The sequence below is a fragment of the Oncorhynchus mykiss genome, chromosome 11, assembly GCF_013265735.2.
Source record: "Oncorhynchus mykiss isolate Arlee chromosome 11, USDA_OmykA_1.1, whole genome shotgun sequence".
Classification (NCBI taxonomy): Eukaryota; Metazoa; Chordata; class Actinopteri; order Salmoniformes; family Salmonidae; genus Oncorhynchus; species Oncorhynchus mykiss.
Window position 1 is genome coordinate 58383639 of NC_048575.1, and position 15810 is coordinate 58399448.

At 41.8% G+C, this 15810-nt stretch overlaps 2 protein-coding genes across 4 annotated transcripts; one reads left to right on the forward strand and one right to left on the reverse strand.

Moving 5' to 3' along the window:
* The first annotated feature begins 1199 nt into the window (after positions 1 to 1199).
* Positions 1200 to 4762, forward strand: LOC110536057 (transmembrane emp24 domain-containing protein 2). Of its 3 annotated transcripts, none has more exons than XR_005034686.1 (5): positions 1200 to 1613; positions 2074 to 2266; positions 2529 to 2631; positions 3421 to 3528; positions 3731 to 4759. XR_005034686.1 is itself a non-coding variant. In XM_021621580.2 (5 exons), exons 1-5 carry the CDS (start codon positions 1434 to 1436, stop codon positions 3853 to 3855), a joined length of 627 nt encoding a protein of 208 aa, XP_021477255.1. In that variant the 5' UTR covers positions 1200 to 1433; the 3' UTR covers positions 3856 to 4759. The 3 variants fall into 3 exon arrangements, 2 of the variants coding, with proteins under 2 accessions (XP_021477255.1, XP_021477256.1); XM_021621580.2 differs by having other exon boundaries at positions 2611 to 2631; XM_021621581.2 differs by lacking the exon at positions 2529 to 2631 and having other exon boundaries at positions 3731 to 4762.
* A 145-nt stretch (positions 4763 to 4907) lies between these two features.
* Positions 4908 to 10271, reverse strand: ei2ba (Translation initiation factor eIF-2B subunit alpha; the record flags this gene model as incomplete). Its single annotated transcript, NM_001165077.1, is given in 10 exon segments — positions 4908 to 5152; positions 5241 to 5366; positions 5463 to 5538; positions 8517 to 8585; positions 8689 to 8801; positions 8916 to 9032; positions 9225 to 9361; positions 9567 to 9668; positions 9885 to 9966; positions 10054 to 10271. Coding segments are annotated over 9 exon segments (909 nt in total). The 3' UTR covers positions 4908 to 4996.
* Positions 10272 to 15810: the final 5539 nt, after the last annotated feature.

The window sequence follows — 15810 nt, forward strand, 5'->3', positions numbered from 1 at the left end:
TTACAGCTGCACCATCGAGAGCCTCCTGACGGGTTGCATCACTGCCTGGTATGGCAACTGCTCGGCCTCCTACCGCAAGGCACTACAGAGGGTAGTGCGTACGGTCCAGTACATCACCAGAGCCAAGCTTCCTGCCATCCGGGACCTCTTTACTAGGCACTGTCAGAGGAAGGGCCTAAGAATAGTCAAAGACTCATTGTTATCTCTGCTACCGCACGGCAAGCGGTACCGGAGCTCCAAGTCTATGTCCAAGAGGCTCCTAAATAGCTTCTATCCCCAAGCCATAAGACTCCTGAACAGCTAATCAAATTGCTACCCAGACTATGACAGAATTCAGAACATGGGCCGTTCTTACAGTGTTTCTCCCTGTACACCAAGTCAGAACCATAGGATTAATAAAGGGGGCTTATAAGCAGACAATGAAAGCTCTTACAATATTCGATGATTACATTTCTCAAAAAAGTTATAGGCTACATGTGCACCACCAAGTCAGGACAGTAGGCAAAATTAAGGGGTGAAAATATACCAAATGATGAGGGTGAGGCACATGGGCTACAAAAAGCTTACTACACAACATACACTTAGTATTAGCTACAGTATACATATCTACCTGGCAGTGGAGACCCGTCATTCAGGGCAGGTGAATGGACCAAATTATTAGTGTGAGGCAGATGGGCATTTTAGCTATAGCAGCACTCAAGGGGCTTGAATTGTCAAGCTCTACCCTTAGACTTGGCGGTGACGTAGTGTCCCCATGAGTGACAGAACACTGAGCCAATCACGGCGCAACGCTCTGTATTTTCTGCTGGCTTGCCCCACCACCAGAGAAAGCACTGAGCTAGGCTGAAACACCTGCATTTTGGAGCTGCCTTACTCAAGAAAACAAAAATGAGACCATGTTTGTAAACGGTTTTATTAACTCAATGATATATACTTACTTTTGTTTACATTGTTTGCAAACTGATATGTGACACGTATTAATGCCAAAATAACATGCAAAACAGGCAAGTCCCCCCCAAAAATACAACAAATATATAATAAGAGCCCCACCTGCACTGAATGACGGGTCGCCACTGACTCATTAGTCCAAAACAGTTGCATTACTAAAACGAGTTTCTATTGGCCAAATTCAGGTAGGTCCCTCCCCATTTCGTTCTGTTTGCTTCCGTTTAATAAACGTTTTGCAACCGAATCACCCTAATGAATACACCCAGGTCTTGGACCAGGGGCCTGAGGTCAATTTGAGTGGGCACAATCGATTGCCTTTTTGAACCTCGACGCGGCTCGTTTTCCCGTCTTTACGTGGCAGCATTTGCGAGGAAGTTGCGTCCCCCTTCTCCTACTGGCTCCTCCTCCGCAAGTCGGCGGCTGAGCGTTTTGTTCGCTAATCTATTTTTCACATAGCTAAACAGTAGAGAAAAACAACAGTAATCATGTTTACTCTCTCGGAGTGTATGGTCATTTTATCTATGTTATCCGCCACAGCGTCAGGTTACTTCGTAAGCATCGACGCTCATGCAGAAGAGTGTTTCTTTGAACGAGTCAACTCTGGTACCAAGATGGGCCTCATGTTTGAGGTGGCCGAAGGAGGTTTCCTAGACATCGATGTGGAGGTAAAGTCTGAGTTGTGAAAGGTGCCCTCTTTCTTAATCTTATTGTGGGGAAAGCCCCCCTTCGTTAGCTAGCTTTGGCAAATCATGGGCCTAACTAGCTAAACATTAACAATGTAGGTAAGTAGCTAGCTAACGTCGTTCTCCTAGATAGCTATGCTTCCAAACGTCCCTCTCATTGTGCCATATGGCTAGCGAGCAAGCTTTATACCTAGCTACGTTCGTTAGCTCAACTCTCTTGGTTGACTGACAGTGCGAGATTATCATCTAAGAAAAAATATCAGGAGCCAAGGGATGATTTCATGTTAGGGCTATTGATCATATCTGAGTTTGTACTGATGGTGGTGTTGTGGAGCATTCATTGTATATCTAATGCTGTTTAGTCAAAACATGGGTAACTAGCCACCTTATGCCTAATGTTTAATAGATTGTCAATGACTATGTAGGTATTTTTCATTTGCAGATCACAGGTCCAGATGGGAAGCAGATTTACAAAGGAGACCGAGAATCCAGTGGGAAGTACTCGGTGGCTGCCCATATGGATGGCACATACAAATTTTGCTTCAGCAATAAGATGTCCACCATGACACCCAAGATCGTCATGTTCACCATTGACATTGGAGAGGCCCCCAAGGGAGACGGCATGGAGACAGAAGGTAAACTGGGGTGAAGAGGCAGCAATGGGCATCAGGGTTCAATGCTGAACTTTTTTACAAGGAGCAAGTGTGCACCTAATAAAAATATTTCAGGTAATAAAGCAAGAATGTTTATTTTTTTTAGGCACACTGGTGCTCCTAAATTAAAATTCCAGATTGCACAGCAAAATATTTAGGCACACATTCAAGTAAAATGGTTGCACTGTAGAGCTCTGGTCACACTGACTGATGTTGCGAATATAATCTCACCATATATTTGTAGGTTCTCTGGAAGACTCTTTCCTTCATATTCCTTCTTCCTTCATATTCATCCTTTTCTCATTCTGCTCTCCACCCTCCATCAGGTGGTGGAGACACCTGGGACGGTAGGTTAACACTATTGCATGAGGTCAGAGATGGTCGTTCTTCAATGCCCTTGGAGAAAATTGACTCTTCTCTGTGGTGTTGCTTACCCCAAGTACTGAATTACAAAATTACGAGTGAATTTAAATAGTACCATTTTCATAGTTGGTGTTATTAATTGCCTGGGTTGTGCTGTTTTCTTTTGCTTTATGGACACTCACTTGCTGCCTGGCAATGACTTGAGATGGATTTAGGAATTTATGCCCCCCTCAGCTTCTGCCATATGGGCATTCAGGAAACAAATTGGGTCAATTACTTTTGCCCTCAGTTTTTCAAAAGTGTTGGTTGGTCAGTTTCAATTATACATCTTGTATCAAATCAGTACACTTGTGTCCAGTCAATGCAGCAGTTTGCACAGCACTACCAGCTCAAATGGTGCCTTTAGTTTTATGTTAATCCAAGTTTGCTGTGTTACAGCAGATGTTATTTAATGTTAGACCCACTAAAAACAGCTTGAATGACTTCAATGTATCTGACAACATATTTGTAAGGTTCATGTAAATATATTACGTTTTTGCACAATGGGTACACCCAAGCTTTGGTAGAGATATGGAGACCAGTTTACTGGACAAACATTTCCTGCACAACCTTTTGTGTATGTCATTATATCACTTTGAACAGCATCTACAATAAACCTAACCTTGATGTGAGTTGTACCTGATTTACTTGGATGTGCCTGTACTTGTTGGGGTTTCTTTAACTCTGCAAAATGTTGTATACTGTACTAGTTAATTTTCCATTCTTGTTCACAGCCCACCAGAACAAGCTGGAAGAGATGATTAATGAGCTAGCAGTTGCCATGACCGCAGTAAAACACGAGCAGGAATACATGGAGGTCCGAGAGAGGATACACAGAGCGAGTAAGACCACTTCTGTGCTGCTACTTCAATAACAACCATGTATAATGTGCTATTTCCATAGAAAATGAATAACATATGGACCTAACATCTTATCTCAAAATGCATAGCATTTGTCAAGAACACCCAATTTTGACAGCTTAGTGAAAACACTTCAGTGGCAGTAGTGGTTTAATGTACTGTCCTGTGTTTTCCTCCCCTCCAGTTAATGACAACACAAACAGCCGAGTGGTGCTTTGGTCCTTCTTTGAAGCTCTTGTGCTGGTAGCCATGACCCTTGGACAGATCTACTACCTGAAGAGATTTTTCGAAGTGCGGAGAGTTGTGTAAAACATTTTATTTTTCCCCAAAAGTATTTACCATTCACTTGAGCTATTAGCCACACCATACTTCAAAATTGGAAATCAAACATCTGAAAATACTTTGTCCAATCTCCTGTTTTTCTGTTCGTGTACTTCAGGCCATGGTACATATGCATGTTTTTCCACTTGCGGAAAACTGTCTTCGCATTGACTCCTCAGACTTTGACATCAATAGCACTGAAGAGGGTATTATTAATTTTTGATCAAGGAAGGTTTGAGTATTTGCACATTCAAAGCCACCGCCCCAAAATGCTGGATGTCATTTTCTCATCTTATAGTTGTGGATAGAATGAGTAGGTGGTGGAAATATTTTTGCTTTTACATAGTCGTACCATCATCCAGAGCGACAGTGAGTGCATACATTTTTTATACTGGTCCGCCATGGGAATCAAACCCGCAACCCTGCTGTTGCAAGCGCCATGCTCTACCAACTGAGCCACACTGGACACATTCCAAGCCCAGTGTTGTATTTGATCTGTTATTCTTTCTAAATGTGTTCGTTAGACAACTGTTCAGCTTTTTTTTTAACACTTCCTGTGCCAATCAGTCACAGTATGCACATTTTAATGGTAAAAATACAAAGTAATGGCATATACTTTGTAGTAATGATTCTACCTTTTGGGGCAAGGGCAGTACAAAAAGCCTTGGTATGGGATCTGAGTTGTTGCCAGTTTTAAGTAGTCACTTGAGCATTTCTATTTATCAAATGAGGACAATTTCCTACAGACTTAGTTTATTGGTATTTGTTCAAGGGATGTTTTATTTTGGGTACAGAGGGTGAATAACTCATCTGAGCCAACACACCTGAGAGAGCTCAGACAAACTATGGATGACCCAAGTCCTGTTCATAATAAAAAGTCTCCTTTTCCTTTTGAGATTTTGATTACTTCTAATTTGCAATAAGTTACACACAGTACGCCGCTATTATTGCTGGTTTTTAAAGTCTGGTATGGGTCAGAAGAACCTTTCAAACTCCAGTAAAACAAGTAGGGGGTAAATAGTCACAACAGAAGTGTTTAAGGCAGATTCCCTGGGGGATTGACATATTTAATGGTGACTTGTTGAAATGGATGCACTTGACGGGGTTGTGTCAGTATTCTAGTGGTGGTTTACAAGTACAGCTTAATAAGTTCATCACTGACTGCTGAAGGAGTGAGGACCCCCAGGTCTGTGAAAATAAGTGTAATCAGCGATGGTGGTGTGTAGTCAATCATGGGGTGTTCTTCTGCTAGGTCTTCCACTGCCTTTAGTGTGTCTGCTTTATACTGAGAGAGCAAAGTGAGACCACTAGTTAGGACATCAAATAACTACAGAAATATCACTGGCCAATTGATCATATCTTGGTGCTATTACCTTAAATCGTTCTGGGACATCTTGCTGATTTAGAGGGTAGAGTCGGACGAATTTGAAGCTTTCTGCCACAACGTAGAAAGGCTTGTTGTGAGCCTTGGAGCACACAGCCAGTTGATAGGTGCCAATCTGTCATGTGAATTGCATGCAGAATAAAGGGTAATGTCATCCAAGGACATCAACATAAGACTGTCTGAATGGTGTGTTACCCAATTCATAATATACCTTGTTGATAATACCACCACTTTCCACCACTCCCTCTGCACCCACAATCACCAGGTCCACCTTTTCCATGATATACCTTTTAACAAAAAACAGTACTGTAATAAAATACAGATTTCATTGACTGCTTTGTTAATTTAGGCTACCTGTACAAATCCAAAAGGTGGGTATAGGTAAAACAGGGTATTTACAGTACCTTCAGAAAGGATTCATACCCCTTGATTTATTCCACATTGTGTTACAGCCTGAATTCAAAATAGATTCTCACCCATTCCCTCACACAATGACAAAGTCAAAACATGTCTTTAGAAATGTCTGCAAATGTATTGAATATGAAACAGAAATATTTCATACTGAAAAATATTAATGCAACAATTTCAAAGATTATACTGATTTACAATTCATAGAAGGAAATCAGTCATTTGAAATAAATAAATTAGGCCTTAATCTATGGATTTCAGATATGCTGGGCAGTGGTGCAGCCATGGGCGTGGGCCCACCCACTGGGGAGCCAGGCCCAGCCAATTAGTTTTCCCCCCCCACAAAAGGGCTTTTATTACAGAAATACTCCTCAGCGCTTTTGTTCAGTGTACATAAGCAATGTTCCCTCACTTTTTTCAGCACTGAGCAAATTTCAGGTCTGCTGAGCGCAAACTTTAACTTTGAAAATGTTTTGCAACTTCCAGCACGCGTTTACTGTGAACACTGAGGCTGAACCTGCTTTAAGTTACAGTTAAGTCGCCAAGTAGGCTACTGTGGCTATTTGATCATAATGTAGGCCTACCATCAAACACAATGGAGAAAATGCATTCCATAACAATTTAACATGGAAATAGCTGTTCCATCATTCAGCTTACAGTAGCAGCCAATGTTGGCCTACATTCCATGATAAAAAAACAAGGAAGTGACTGAAAAGTTGATGCAAGAAACCATTTTACAAAATAAAATGCATTATTATTCCCCTACCATTAGAGAATCAGACAAATTATGCTACCCTCTGCCTATTGGCTACTTAGCTTATTCAAGCATGTCTCAAAAACACAAAACTGTCCATTTGACTTTATTTTTTACCTGACTAGCTTTTCAAAGATGTCTAGAGATGTACATGTTTTGTGCTCTTGTAGGAAGCAATCACTACCCTATTGCTGACTACAAATGATCTATAACTGGGCTAATAACTCACTATCTAGCAAAGGATATGAACAAAAGGTGCACACATTCAAAACAAGTGCATCTACAACCGCTTATGCTGTAAACAGTCCAGTTCAAAGTAAATGGCACAGATCCATACATGGCAATGGTATTTTTGCATATAGGCCTAGTGCAGCTCTGATTGGTTATGCCGCACCGGTCTGTGTATATAGTACGGGCTGAGTCGTGCATGTCAATGCAATAGAATCCTATTCCGATGCATTCTGCCTACAACAAAATCTCTTGCATAGTTAGTTTTGTTTCAGTATGTTGCATTGAAAGTGGCTAATTGTGTCGATTCGATCCCAATTGCCACAGTAAAGGGAAACATTGAGAGTTAACTAACAAGGTAAAAAGTTAAGTTCAATCTCGTGCTTCTCTCCATGGGCTGATATTTCTTCTGCAGGGCTGTCCCAGGGTGGAGCTGCGCAGCAGTCTCGGGGTCTACTGCGTTAGATGGTACATAAATATTCACACCTGAGTCAATACTTTGTAGATGCATATTTTGCAGCGATTACAGCTTCGCGTCATCTTGGGTATGTCTATCAGCTTTGCACATCTGGATTTGGGCATTTTCTCAAGCTCTGTTAAGTTAGATAGTGAGTGGTCCCATTGACAAGTCTTTTTACACATTGTCAATGGGATTCAAGTCTGCGCTTTGGCTGGGCCACTCAAGGACTTTCACATTCTTGTTCTGAAGCCATTCCAGCGTTGCTTTGGCTGTAAGCATGGGATCATTGTTCTGTCAGAGGTCGTTTATACGCTGATGCAGGTTCTCATCAAGGAAGTATTTGGCTCCATTCATTTTTCCCTCTATCCTTACCAGTCTCTGCCGCTGAAAAGCATCCACATAGCATGTTGCTGCCGCCACAATGCTTCACGGTAGGGATGCTGTTAACCAGGCACAGCTTATCACCAATCTTTCTCCAGACGTAGCGCTTCTGCATTCAGGCCAAAAAAATAATATTTTTAGTCTCATCACACCACAGAATCACTTGCCTTATGATCTCAGTCTTTCACATGCCTTTTTGTAAACTCCAGGCATGCTATCACGTGCCTTTTTCTCAGGAGTGGCTTCCGCCTGGCCACTCTCCAATAAAGCCCAGATTGGTAAAGTACTGTAGAGACTTGTCCTTCTGGCAGGTTCTCTGATCTCAGCCAAGGACTCTGTAGTTCTGTCAGAGTAGTCATTGGGTTCTTGGTCACCTCCCTGACCAAGGTCCTTCTTACCCGGTTTGGTCGGACGGCCAGCTCTGGGTAGTTCCATATTTTTTTTTACATTTCCAAATTATGGAGACCACTGTGTTCTTGGAAACCTTTAACACTATATACATTTTAATACCCTTCCCCAGATAGAATTGTGATGAGGCATATATCTTGGAGATCTACGGACAGTTCCTTGGACTTCATGGTCTAGTTTCTGCTTTGACATGCACTGTCAACTGTGGGATATTATATAGACAGATGTGTTTCTCTCTAAAACATATCCAAATAATTGAATTGGCCACAGGTGTATTCCAATCAAGTTGTAGTGACATTACAAGGATGATCAAAGGCAATTGGATACACCCAAGCTCAATTTGGAGTGTGAATATTTATGTAAATTAGATATGTATTTACATTTTCAATCAATTTAGCAAACATTTCTAAAAACATGTTTTCACTATCATTATCGGGTATTGTGTAGATGGGCGAGAAACTATTTCAATGTAATTAATTTTGAATTCAGGCTGTAACAACAAAATGTGGAATAAGTCAAGGGGTATGACTTCTTTCTAAAGGCACTGTATGGTTTTTCTTAGAAACATGGTGTGATTGAGCTGGGCTTTCATTTCATGTATCAACTGAAATGGTTTAGATATTTACCCCACTGCAGCATCAAGAACCACTGTGACCGGAATGTTTAGATTCTGTAATTTGTCAGCCATTTGTCGTCTGGAAAGAGAAAATAGTCTTGTGAATAGTCTTTCAAGTTCCTCTTTAGGGCTTGCTTACTTAGTTTGACAGACATATGCATGTGTTTGTGTTGACCACACACCCTGCAGAGTCTGGTTGTGACTCAGTGACATAGACAGTGAAGCGTTTCTTGTCAGCTGCTGCACTCTCCAGTACCTTAAGAACCACCCGGGAGGAGGAGTGTGTCAGTATTTTCTGTGAATGACAATAGAGAACAGTGTTTGTTAGAGGCAGAATCACCATGAGTGTCCCAGTGGAGCGGGTTTTGGAATAATCATTAAAATAAAAAAATTCAACAGAAATACTTACAGCACCATCCTTGATAAAGGTATGGCAGAGTTTTGCTACTTTACTCCTGGAAAGGGAGATTTTCTTAAGAAAGAGCTCTCCTCTCTCTACCATCACTTTCTTGCATTGAGAGAGATCCTGTTTGGGGGACAAAGAAAACACTTAATATTTCTGAAAATGGCATCTTAAATCATGATGGTATGCTGGACAACTCAAGCTACTCTCACGTATTGAATACATGTTATATCACTTTAAAGTGGGCTCGGAGTGTTTAAGAGTAGCCTTGGCATTACAGTGAGGAGGATAGGGGAGGGCCCTCTCTCTACTCACAGGGTGCTCCAGTGATGTGAGGCTGATGAAACGGAGGAACAGTTCGCCACCAGACGAGACAGCCACAGAGGAGTCAGCCTCCTCCAGACGCCTGATGGTCTGGGTCAGGTTCTCTCTCAAGCCCAGGATGGTCTCACCTGCTCAGGGACATAAAGCATAAGCCAATCAATACCACAACTTGTCTGTTTGCTAATAATTTGTAAATCGAGTGCCAACTTTTTCAGCAGTGATGAAAATATTTTGATTTCAGTAATAATCAGACAAAAAGCCTTCTGATTCACTAGATATCAGTATAACAAGTGGAGAGTAGAAAAGTAAAAAATAAAATAACAATATTCTGACTTTGGTCTCTTTTGAGGAACTCCAGGAGAGTGCGGATAGCTGCCACAGCAGAGGGAACCTCTGGGTCCTGTCTCACTTGTGTCCTGAAGTACTCCACCAGCTCTGAAAGGAAATGGCAAGTCAAAGTCAAATGGAAACACATTATACTTGATTACACTCTCACTAAAAACCTTATCCTTTATTTAGCGTTGTATGGATAGTGTTGTGCATGCATGGAAACAACCCCCATGAAAGCAACTATAAGATCATGCAGAAATATATGGCCATATGGGACTAGCATGTCTACTCATCAAGTTCATCAATGAGACTTCAACTCACCATCTTTGTCCATTCTGTCAAACAAGTCGACACCTCAACAAAAGCAGGAAGCAGGCCAGATGACACCTTTGAACAGATTAAACTTCCTAGGCAGCTACCTAGTAAATACCAGAAGGATTATTGTTGACAAATAACGTAGCTACGCTAGCTAACTACCATGTGACGTTACCTTGCTCGAGCTGATGAAACAGCACGTTTTTCCTCCTGACGCGAATGACGCTATTTCAAGAGTTGCTTCTTATGTTTTGGACTGAGAACAGACAGTCCTTGATTTGTGTAAAATAAAATATTTGTATTCGCTAATTCTGTCACTCTTACAGCTACATATTTTTAGGTAAACGTTTGCTAATTTTTGGCATGGTGTAGCTAATGTCGCAATTTGATGACGTATAACTCAGTTATCGTTGGTCAAATTCGTTTCACATGGCCCGGAGTGTTGTCATTTTAGACCATTCCATTGGTGATTAAGATAAATCCATTCACCAGGTGCACCTGGCAATGCAACATTGTATTGTTATTTTTTGTGCAGGGCTTTAATTTTGGCACGCTAGAATGTAATTTAACTAGCTAGCTGTTTGTGTTAGGGGTGGCTTCGGGAATGTGGAGAGATTAAATTTAATAAAGCATAATTTCAAACAATAATTCAGATGTTTAAACATTGGGAGTGTACCATTTATCTAGTGAAAACAATTGCTTACAATCTTGCATTGAATGAGTTTTATGAAGGAATTAAATGACTACTATAGCTGGCTAGCTATAATTTAGCTAGCTAACGTTACCTAGCAATCAGTAACGTTGGTCTACTACAGTTTATCACTGATATCACATGAATGCATGATGAATAGGTATAACAGTTCATTATTGTCATAACAACAATAGCCACCTGTTTTGTCTGTTAAGCTAACTTCTGTGGTTTTCTGCAGAGGATGAAGTCAGTCTTCTGGTCATTGTTGTGGATACAAATCTCATATGGTGGGGCCAGCAAGCTAATAGAGAACCCCAGATATTTAACTAGTAATCATTCTCTGTGCAAATATCTACAGAGCTAGCCTCCACTTCAAAGAGCCAGTTAGACTGAAATTTGCTTGATTGTCTTTCTCCTTCCCTTAGTGCACCCTGTCCAAGTGTCTGGATGCTGTCTGCCTTGGCCAGGTCGATGAATACGGCTGCACAGTAATGTCTCTTATCGATGGCGGTTATGATGTCATTTAGAACCTTGAGCGTGGCTAAGGTGCACCCAGCTCTGAAACCAGATTGCATAGCGGAGAAGGTATGGTGGGATTCGAAATGGTCAGTAATCTGTAATTTATGTCCAGGATGGGGTCCATGTGAGCCCATATGGCTGCTGGATCATGCCTTCTGCTGGGTGAGATGGTGCAGAAGGAGATGGGGGGCTCCTCTGCCACACCGAGGACACCAGTGTGGAACGTTACTTGCTTGTGTGACACCCCCCCCGAACTGACTGGTTCTCTGAAGCATACTTGTAAGTGTAGATAGAGTCTGTAGAGTCTTTGCTTTTCAGCAGCACCTCATTTCGCCATATCTATCAAAAGGAAAGCCATATTATGTGATTACAATATTGAAACAGTAATAAAGTCTGCTCCCTCCGCGCAGTCTGCTCCCTCCCTGCAGCTGCTGCCGGTGTGCACCAACGATACAGTGCCTTCGGAAAGTATTCAGACCCCTTGACTTTTTCCACATTTTGTCTCAGCCTTATTCAAAAATTGATTAAATAAATACAAATCCTCAGCAATCTACACACAATACCCCATAATGACAAAGTTAAAACAGTTTTTTAAAACCTTTTTGCAAATTTAACCTTTTTGGGATAGGGGGCAACATTTTCACTTTTGGATGAATAGCGTGCCCAGACTGAACTGCCTCCTACTCTTTCCCAGATGCTAATATATGCACATTATTATTAGTATTGGATAGAAAACACTCTGAAGTTTCTAAAACTGTTTGAATGTTGTCTGTGAGTATAACATAATTCATATGGCAGGCAAAAACCTGAGAAGAAATCCAAACAGAAAGTGAGAAATCGATTTTCAAAACAGTGCCTATTGAAATCCCAGTAAGAAATGAATGAGGATGCACTTCCTAGCGTTTCCACTAGATGTCACCGTCTTTAGAAACTGGTTTGAGGATTCTACTATAAAGGAGGGACTCATAATAGCTCTTTGAGTGAGTGGTCTGGCAGAGAGCCTCGGTCTCCCGACAGAGTTTGCTCTCGTTCCAATGCTTTTCTTCAGACAATGAATGACATTCTCCGGTTGGAACCTTATTGATGATATTTATGTTAAAAACATCCTAAAGATTGATTGCATACATAATTTTACTTGTTTCTACGGACTGTAACGAAACTTTTCGAGTTTTTGTCTGGAGGAAGTGCTCGCGCCTCATGAAGATGGATTACTGGGCTGAACACGCTAACAAGTGGCTAAATGATGGAACAAATCAGTCATTTATTGTCGAACTGGGACTCCTGGGAGTGCCTTCTGATGAAGATCATCAAAGGTAAGGGAATATTTATAGTGTTTTTTCTAGGTTCTGTTTACGCTAAAATGGCGGATATTCCTCTGGCTGTTTTGGGTTCTGAGCACCGTTCTCAGATTATGCTTTTTTCGTAAAGTTTTTTTAAAATCTGACACAGCGGTTGAATAGAGGATAAGTCTATCTTTAATTCTGTGAATAAAACTTGCATCTTTTATCAATGTTTATTATGAGTATTTCTGCAAAATCGCCAGATGTTTTGGAATCAAAACATTACTGCATGTAACGCTCCAATGTAAACTGAGATTTTTGGATATAAATATGCACATTATCGAACAAAACATACATGTATTGTATAACATGATGTCTTATGAGTGTCATCTAATGAAGATCATCAAAGATTAGTGATTAATTTGATCTATATTTCTGCTTTTTGTGACTCCTATCTTTGGCTGGAAAATGCTGTGTGTGTTTTTGTGACTTGACTCTGACCTAACATAATCATATGTTGTGCTTTAGCTGTAAAGCATTTTTGAAATCGGACACGATGGGTAGATTAATTAACAAGATGTTTATCTTTCATTTGCTGTATTGGATTTGTTAATGTGTGAAAGTTACATATTTCAAAAATTTCGCCTTTTCAGCGGAATGTTGTCAAGGGGTTCCGCCTGCCCTAGATTAAGGAGAGAAAAAAAAACGTATTTACATAAGTATTCACATCCTTTGCTATGAGACTCCATATTTAACTCAGATGCATCCTGTTTCCATTGATCATCCTTGAGATGTTTCTACAACTTGATTGGCGTCCACCTGTGGTAAATTCAATTGATTGGGCATGATTTGGAAAGACACTCAAATCAAGATTTAATGTTAATGCGAATGTAGTGAAATGCTTGTGCTTCTAGTTCCGACAGTGCAATAATATCTAACAATTCCTCAACAACTACCTAATACACACAAATCTAAAGGTATATGGATGAGCGATGGCCGAGCGGCATAGGCAATGTGCAGTAGATGGTATAAAATCAGTATATACATTATATCACAAAAGTGAGTACACCCCTCACATTTTTGTAAATATTTGAGTATATCTTTTCATGTGACAACACTGAAGAAATGACACTTTGCTACAATGTAAAGTAGTGAGTGTACAGCTTGTATAACAGTGTAAATTTGCTGTACCCTCAAAATAACTCAACACACAGCCATTAATGTCTAAACCGCTGGCAACAAAAGTGAGTACACCCCTAAGTGAAAATGTCCAAATTGGGCCCAATTAGCCATTTTCCCTCCTCTGTGTCATGTGACTCGTTAGTGTTACAAGGTCTCAGGTGTGAATGGGGAGCAGGTGTGTTAAATTTGGTGTTGTCGCTCTCACAATCCCTCATACTGACTGGTCACTGGAAGTTCAACATGGCACCTCATGGCAAAGAACTCTCTGAGGATCTGAAACAAATAATTGTTGCTCTACATAAAGATGGCCTGGGCTATAAGAAGATTGCCAAGACCCTGAAACTAAGCTGCAGCACGGTGGCCAAGACCATACAGCGGTTTAACTGGACAGGTTCCACTCAGAACAGGCCTCGCCATGGTCGACCAAAGAAGTTGAGGGCACGTGCTCAGCTTCATATCCAGAGGTTGTCTTTGGGAAATAGACGTATGAGTGCTGCCAGCTTTGCTGCAGAGGTTGAAGGGGTGGGGGGTCAGCCCGTCAGTGCTCAGACCATACGCCGTACACTGCATCAAATTGGTCTGCATGGATGTCGTCCCAGAAGGAAGCCTCTTCTAAAGATGATGCACAAGAAAGCCCGCAAACAGTTTGCTGAAGACAAGCAGACTAAGGACATGGATTACTGGAACCATGTCCTGTGGTCTGATGAGACCAAGATAAACGTATTTGGTTCAGATGGTGTCAAGCGTGTGTGGTGGCAACCAGGTGAGGAGTACAAAGACAAGTGTGTCTTGCCTACAGTCAAGCATGGTGGTGGGAGTGTCATGGTCTGGGGCTGCATGAGTGCTACCGGCACTGGGAGCTACAGTTCATTGAGGGAACCATGAATGCCAACATGTACTGTGACATACTGAAGCAGAGCATGATCCCCTCCCTTCGGAGACTGGGCCGCAGGGCAGTTTTGCATCATGATAACGACCCCAAACACACCTCCAAGACGACCACTGCCTTGCTAAAGAAGCTGAGGGTAAAGGTGATGGACTGGTCAAGCATGTCTCCAGACCTAAACCCTATTGAGCATCTGTGGGGCATCCTCAAACGGATGGAGGAGTGCAAGGTCTCTAACATCCACCATGATGTCGTCATGGAGGAGTGGAAGAGGACTCCAGTGGCAACCTGTGAAGCTCTGGTGAACTCCATGCCCAAGAGGGTTAAGGCAGTGCTGGAAAATGATGGTGGCCACAAAATATTGACACTTTGGGCCCAATTTGGACATTTTCACTTAGGGGTGTACTCACTTTTGTTGCCAGCGGTTTAGACATTAATGGCTGTGTGTTGAGTTATTTTGAGGGGACAGCAAATTTACACTGTTATACAAGCTGTACACTCACTACTTTACATTGTAGCAAAGTGTCATTTCTTCAGTGTTGTCACATGAAAAGATATACTCAAATATTTACAAAAATGTGAGGGGTGTACTCACTTTTGTGATATACTGTACATGTGATATGAGTAATGTAAGATATGTAAACATTGTTAGTGGCATTATTTAAAGTGGCATTGTTTAAAGTGACTGGTGATCTATTTATTAAAGTGTCCAGTGATTGGGTCTCAATGTAGGCAGCAGCCTCTCTGAGTTAGTGATTGCTGTTTAGCAGTCTGATGGCCTTGCGATAGATGCTGTTTTTCAATCTCTCGGTCCCAGCTTTGATGCACCTGTACTGACCTTGCCTTCTGGATGATAGCGGTGTGAACAGGCAGTGGCTCGGGTGGTTGTCGTCCTTCCTGTGACATTGGGTGCTGTAGGTGTCATGGAGGGCAGGAAGTTTGCCCCGGTGATATGTTGTGCAGACAGCACCATCCTCTGGAGAGCCTTGCGGTTGAGGGAGATGCAGTTGCCGTACCAGGCTGTTATACAGCCCGACAGGATGCTCTCGATTGTGCATCTGTAAAAGTTTGTGAGGGTTTTAGGTGACAAGCCTGAGGTTGAAGAGGCACTGTTGCACCTTCTTCACCACACTGTCTGTATGGGTGGACCATTTCAGTTTGTCTGTGATGTGTACGCCCAGGAACTTTCCACCTTCGCCACTGCTGTCCCTTCGATGTGGATAGGAGGGTGCTCCCTCTGCTGTTTCCTGAAGTCCACGATCATCTCCTTTTGTTTTGTTGACGTTGAGTGAGGTTGTTTTCCTGGCACCACACTCCAAGTGCCCTCACCTCCTCCCTGTAGGCTGTCTCGTCATTGTTGGTGATCAGGCCCAC

Coding starts and splice junctions, on each gene's coding strand:
- LOC110536057 (XM_021621580.2), top strand. CDS start 1,434: ATGTTTACTCTCTCGGAGTGTATGGTCATTTTATCTATGTTATCCGCC. Junction 2,632..3,420: donor TGGTGGAGACACCTGGGACG/GTAGGTTAACAC, acceptor TCTTGTTCACAG/CCCACCAGAACAAGCTGGAA. Junction 3,529..3,730: donor AGAGAGGATACACAGAGCGA/GTAAGACCACTT, acceptor CCTCCCCTCCAG/TTAATGACAACACAAACAGC.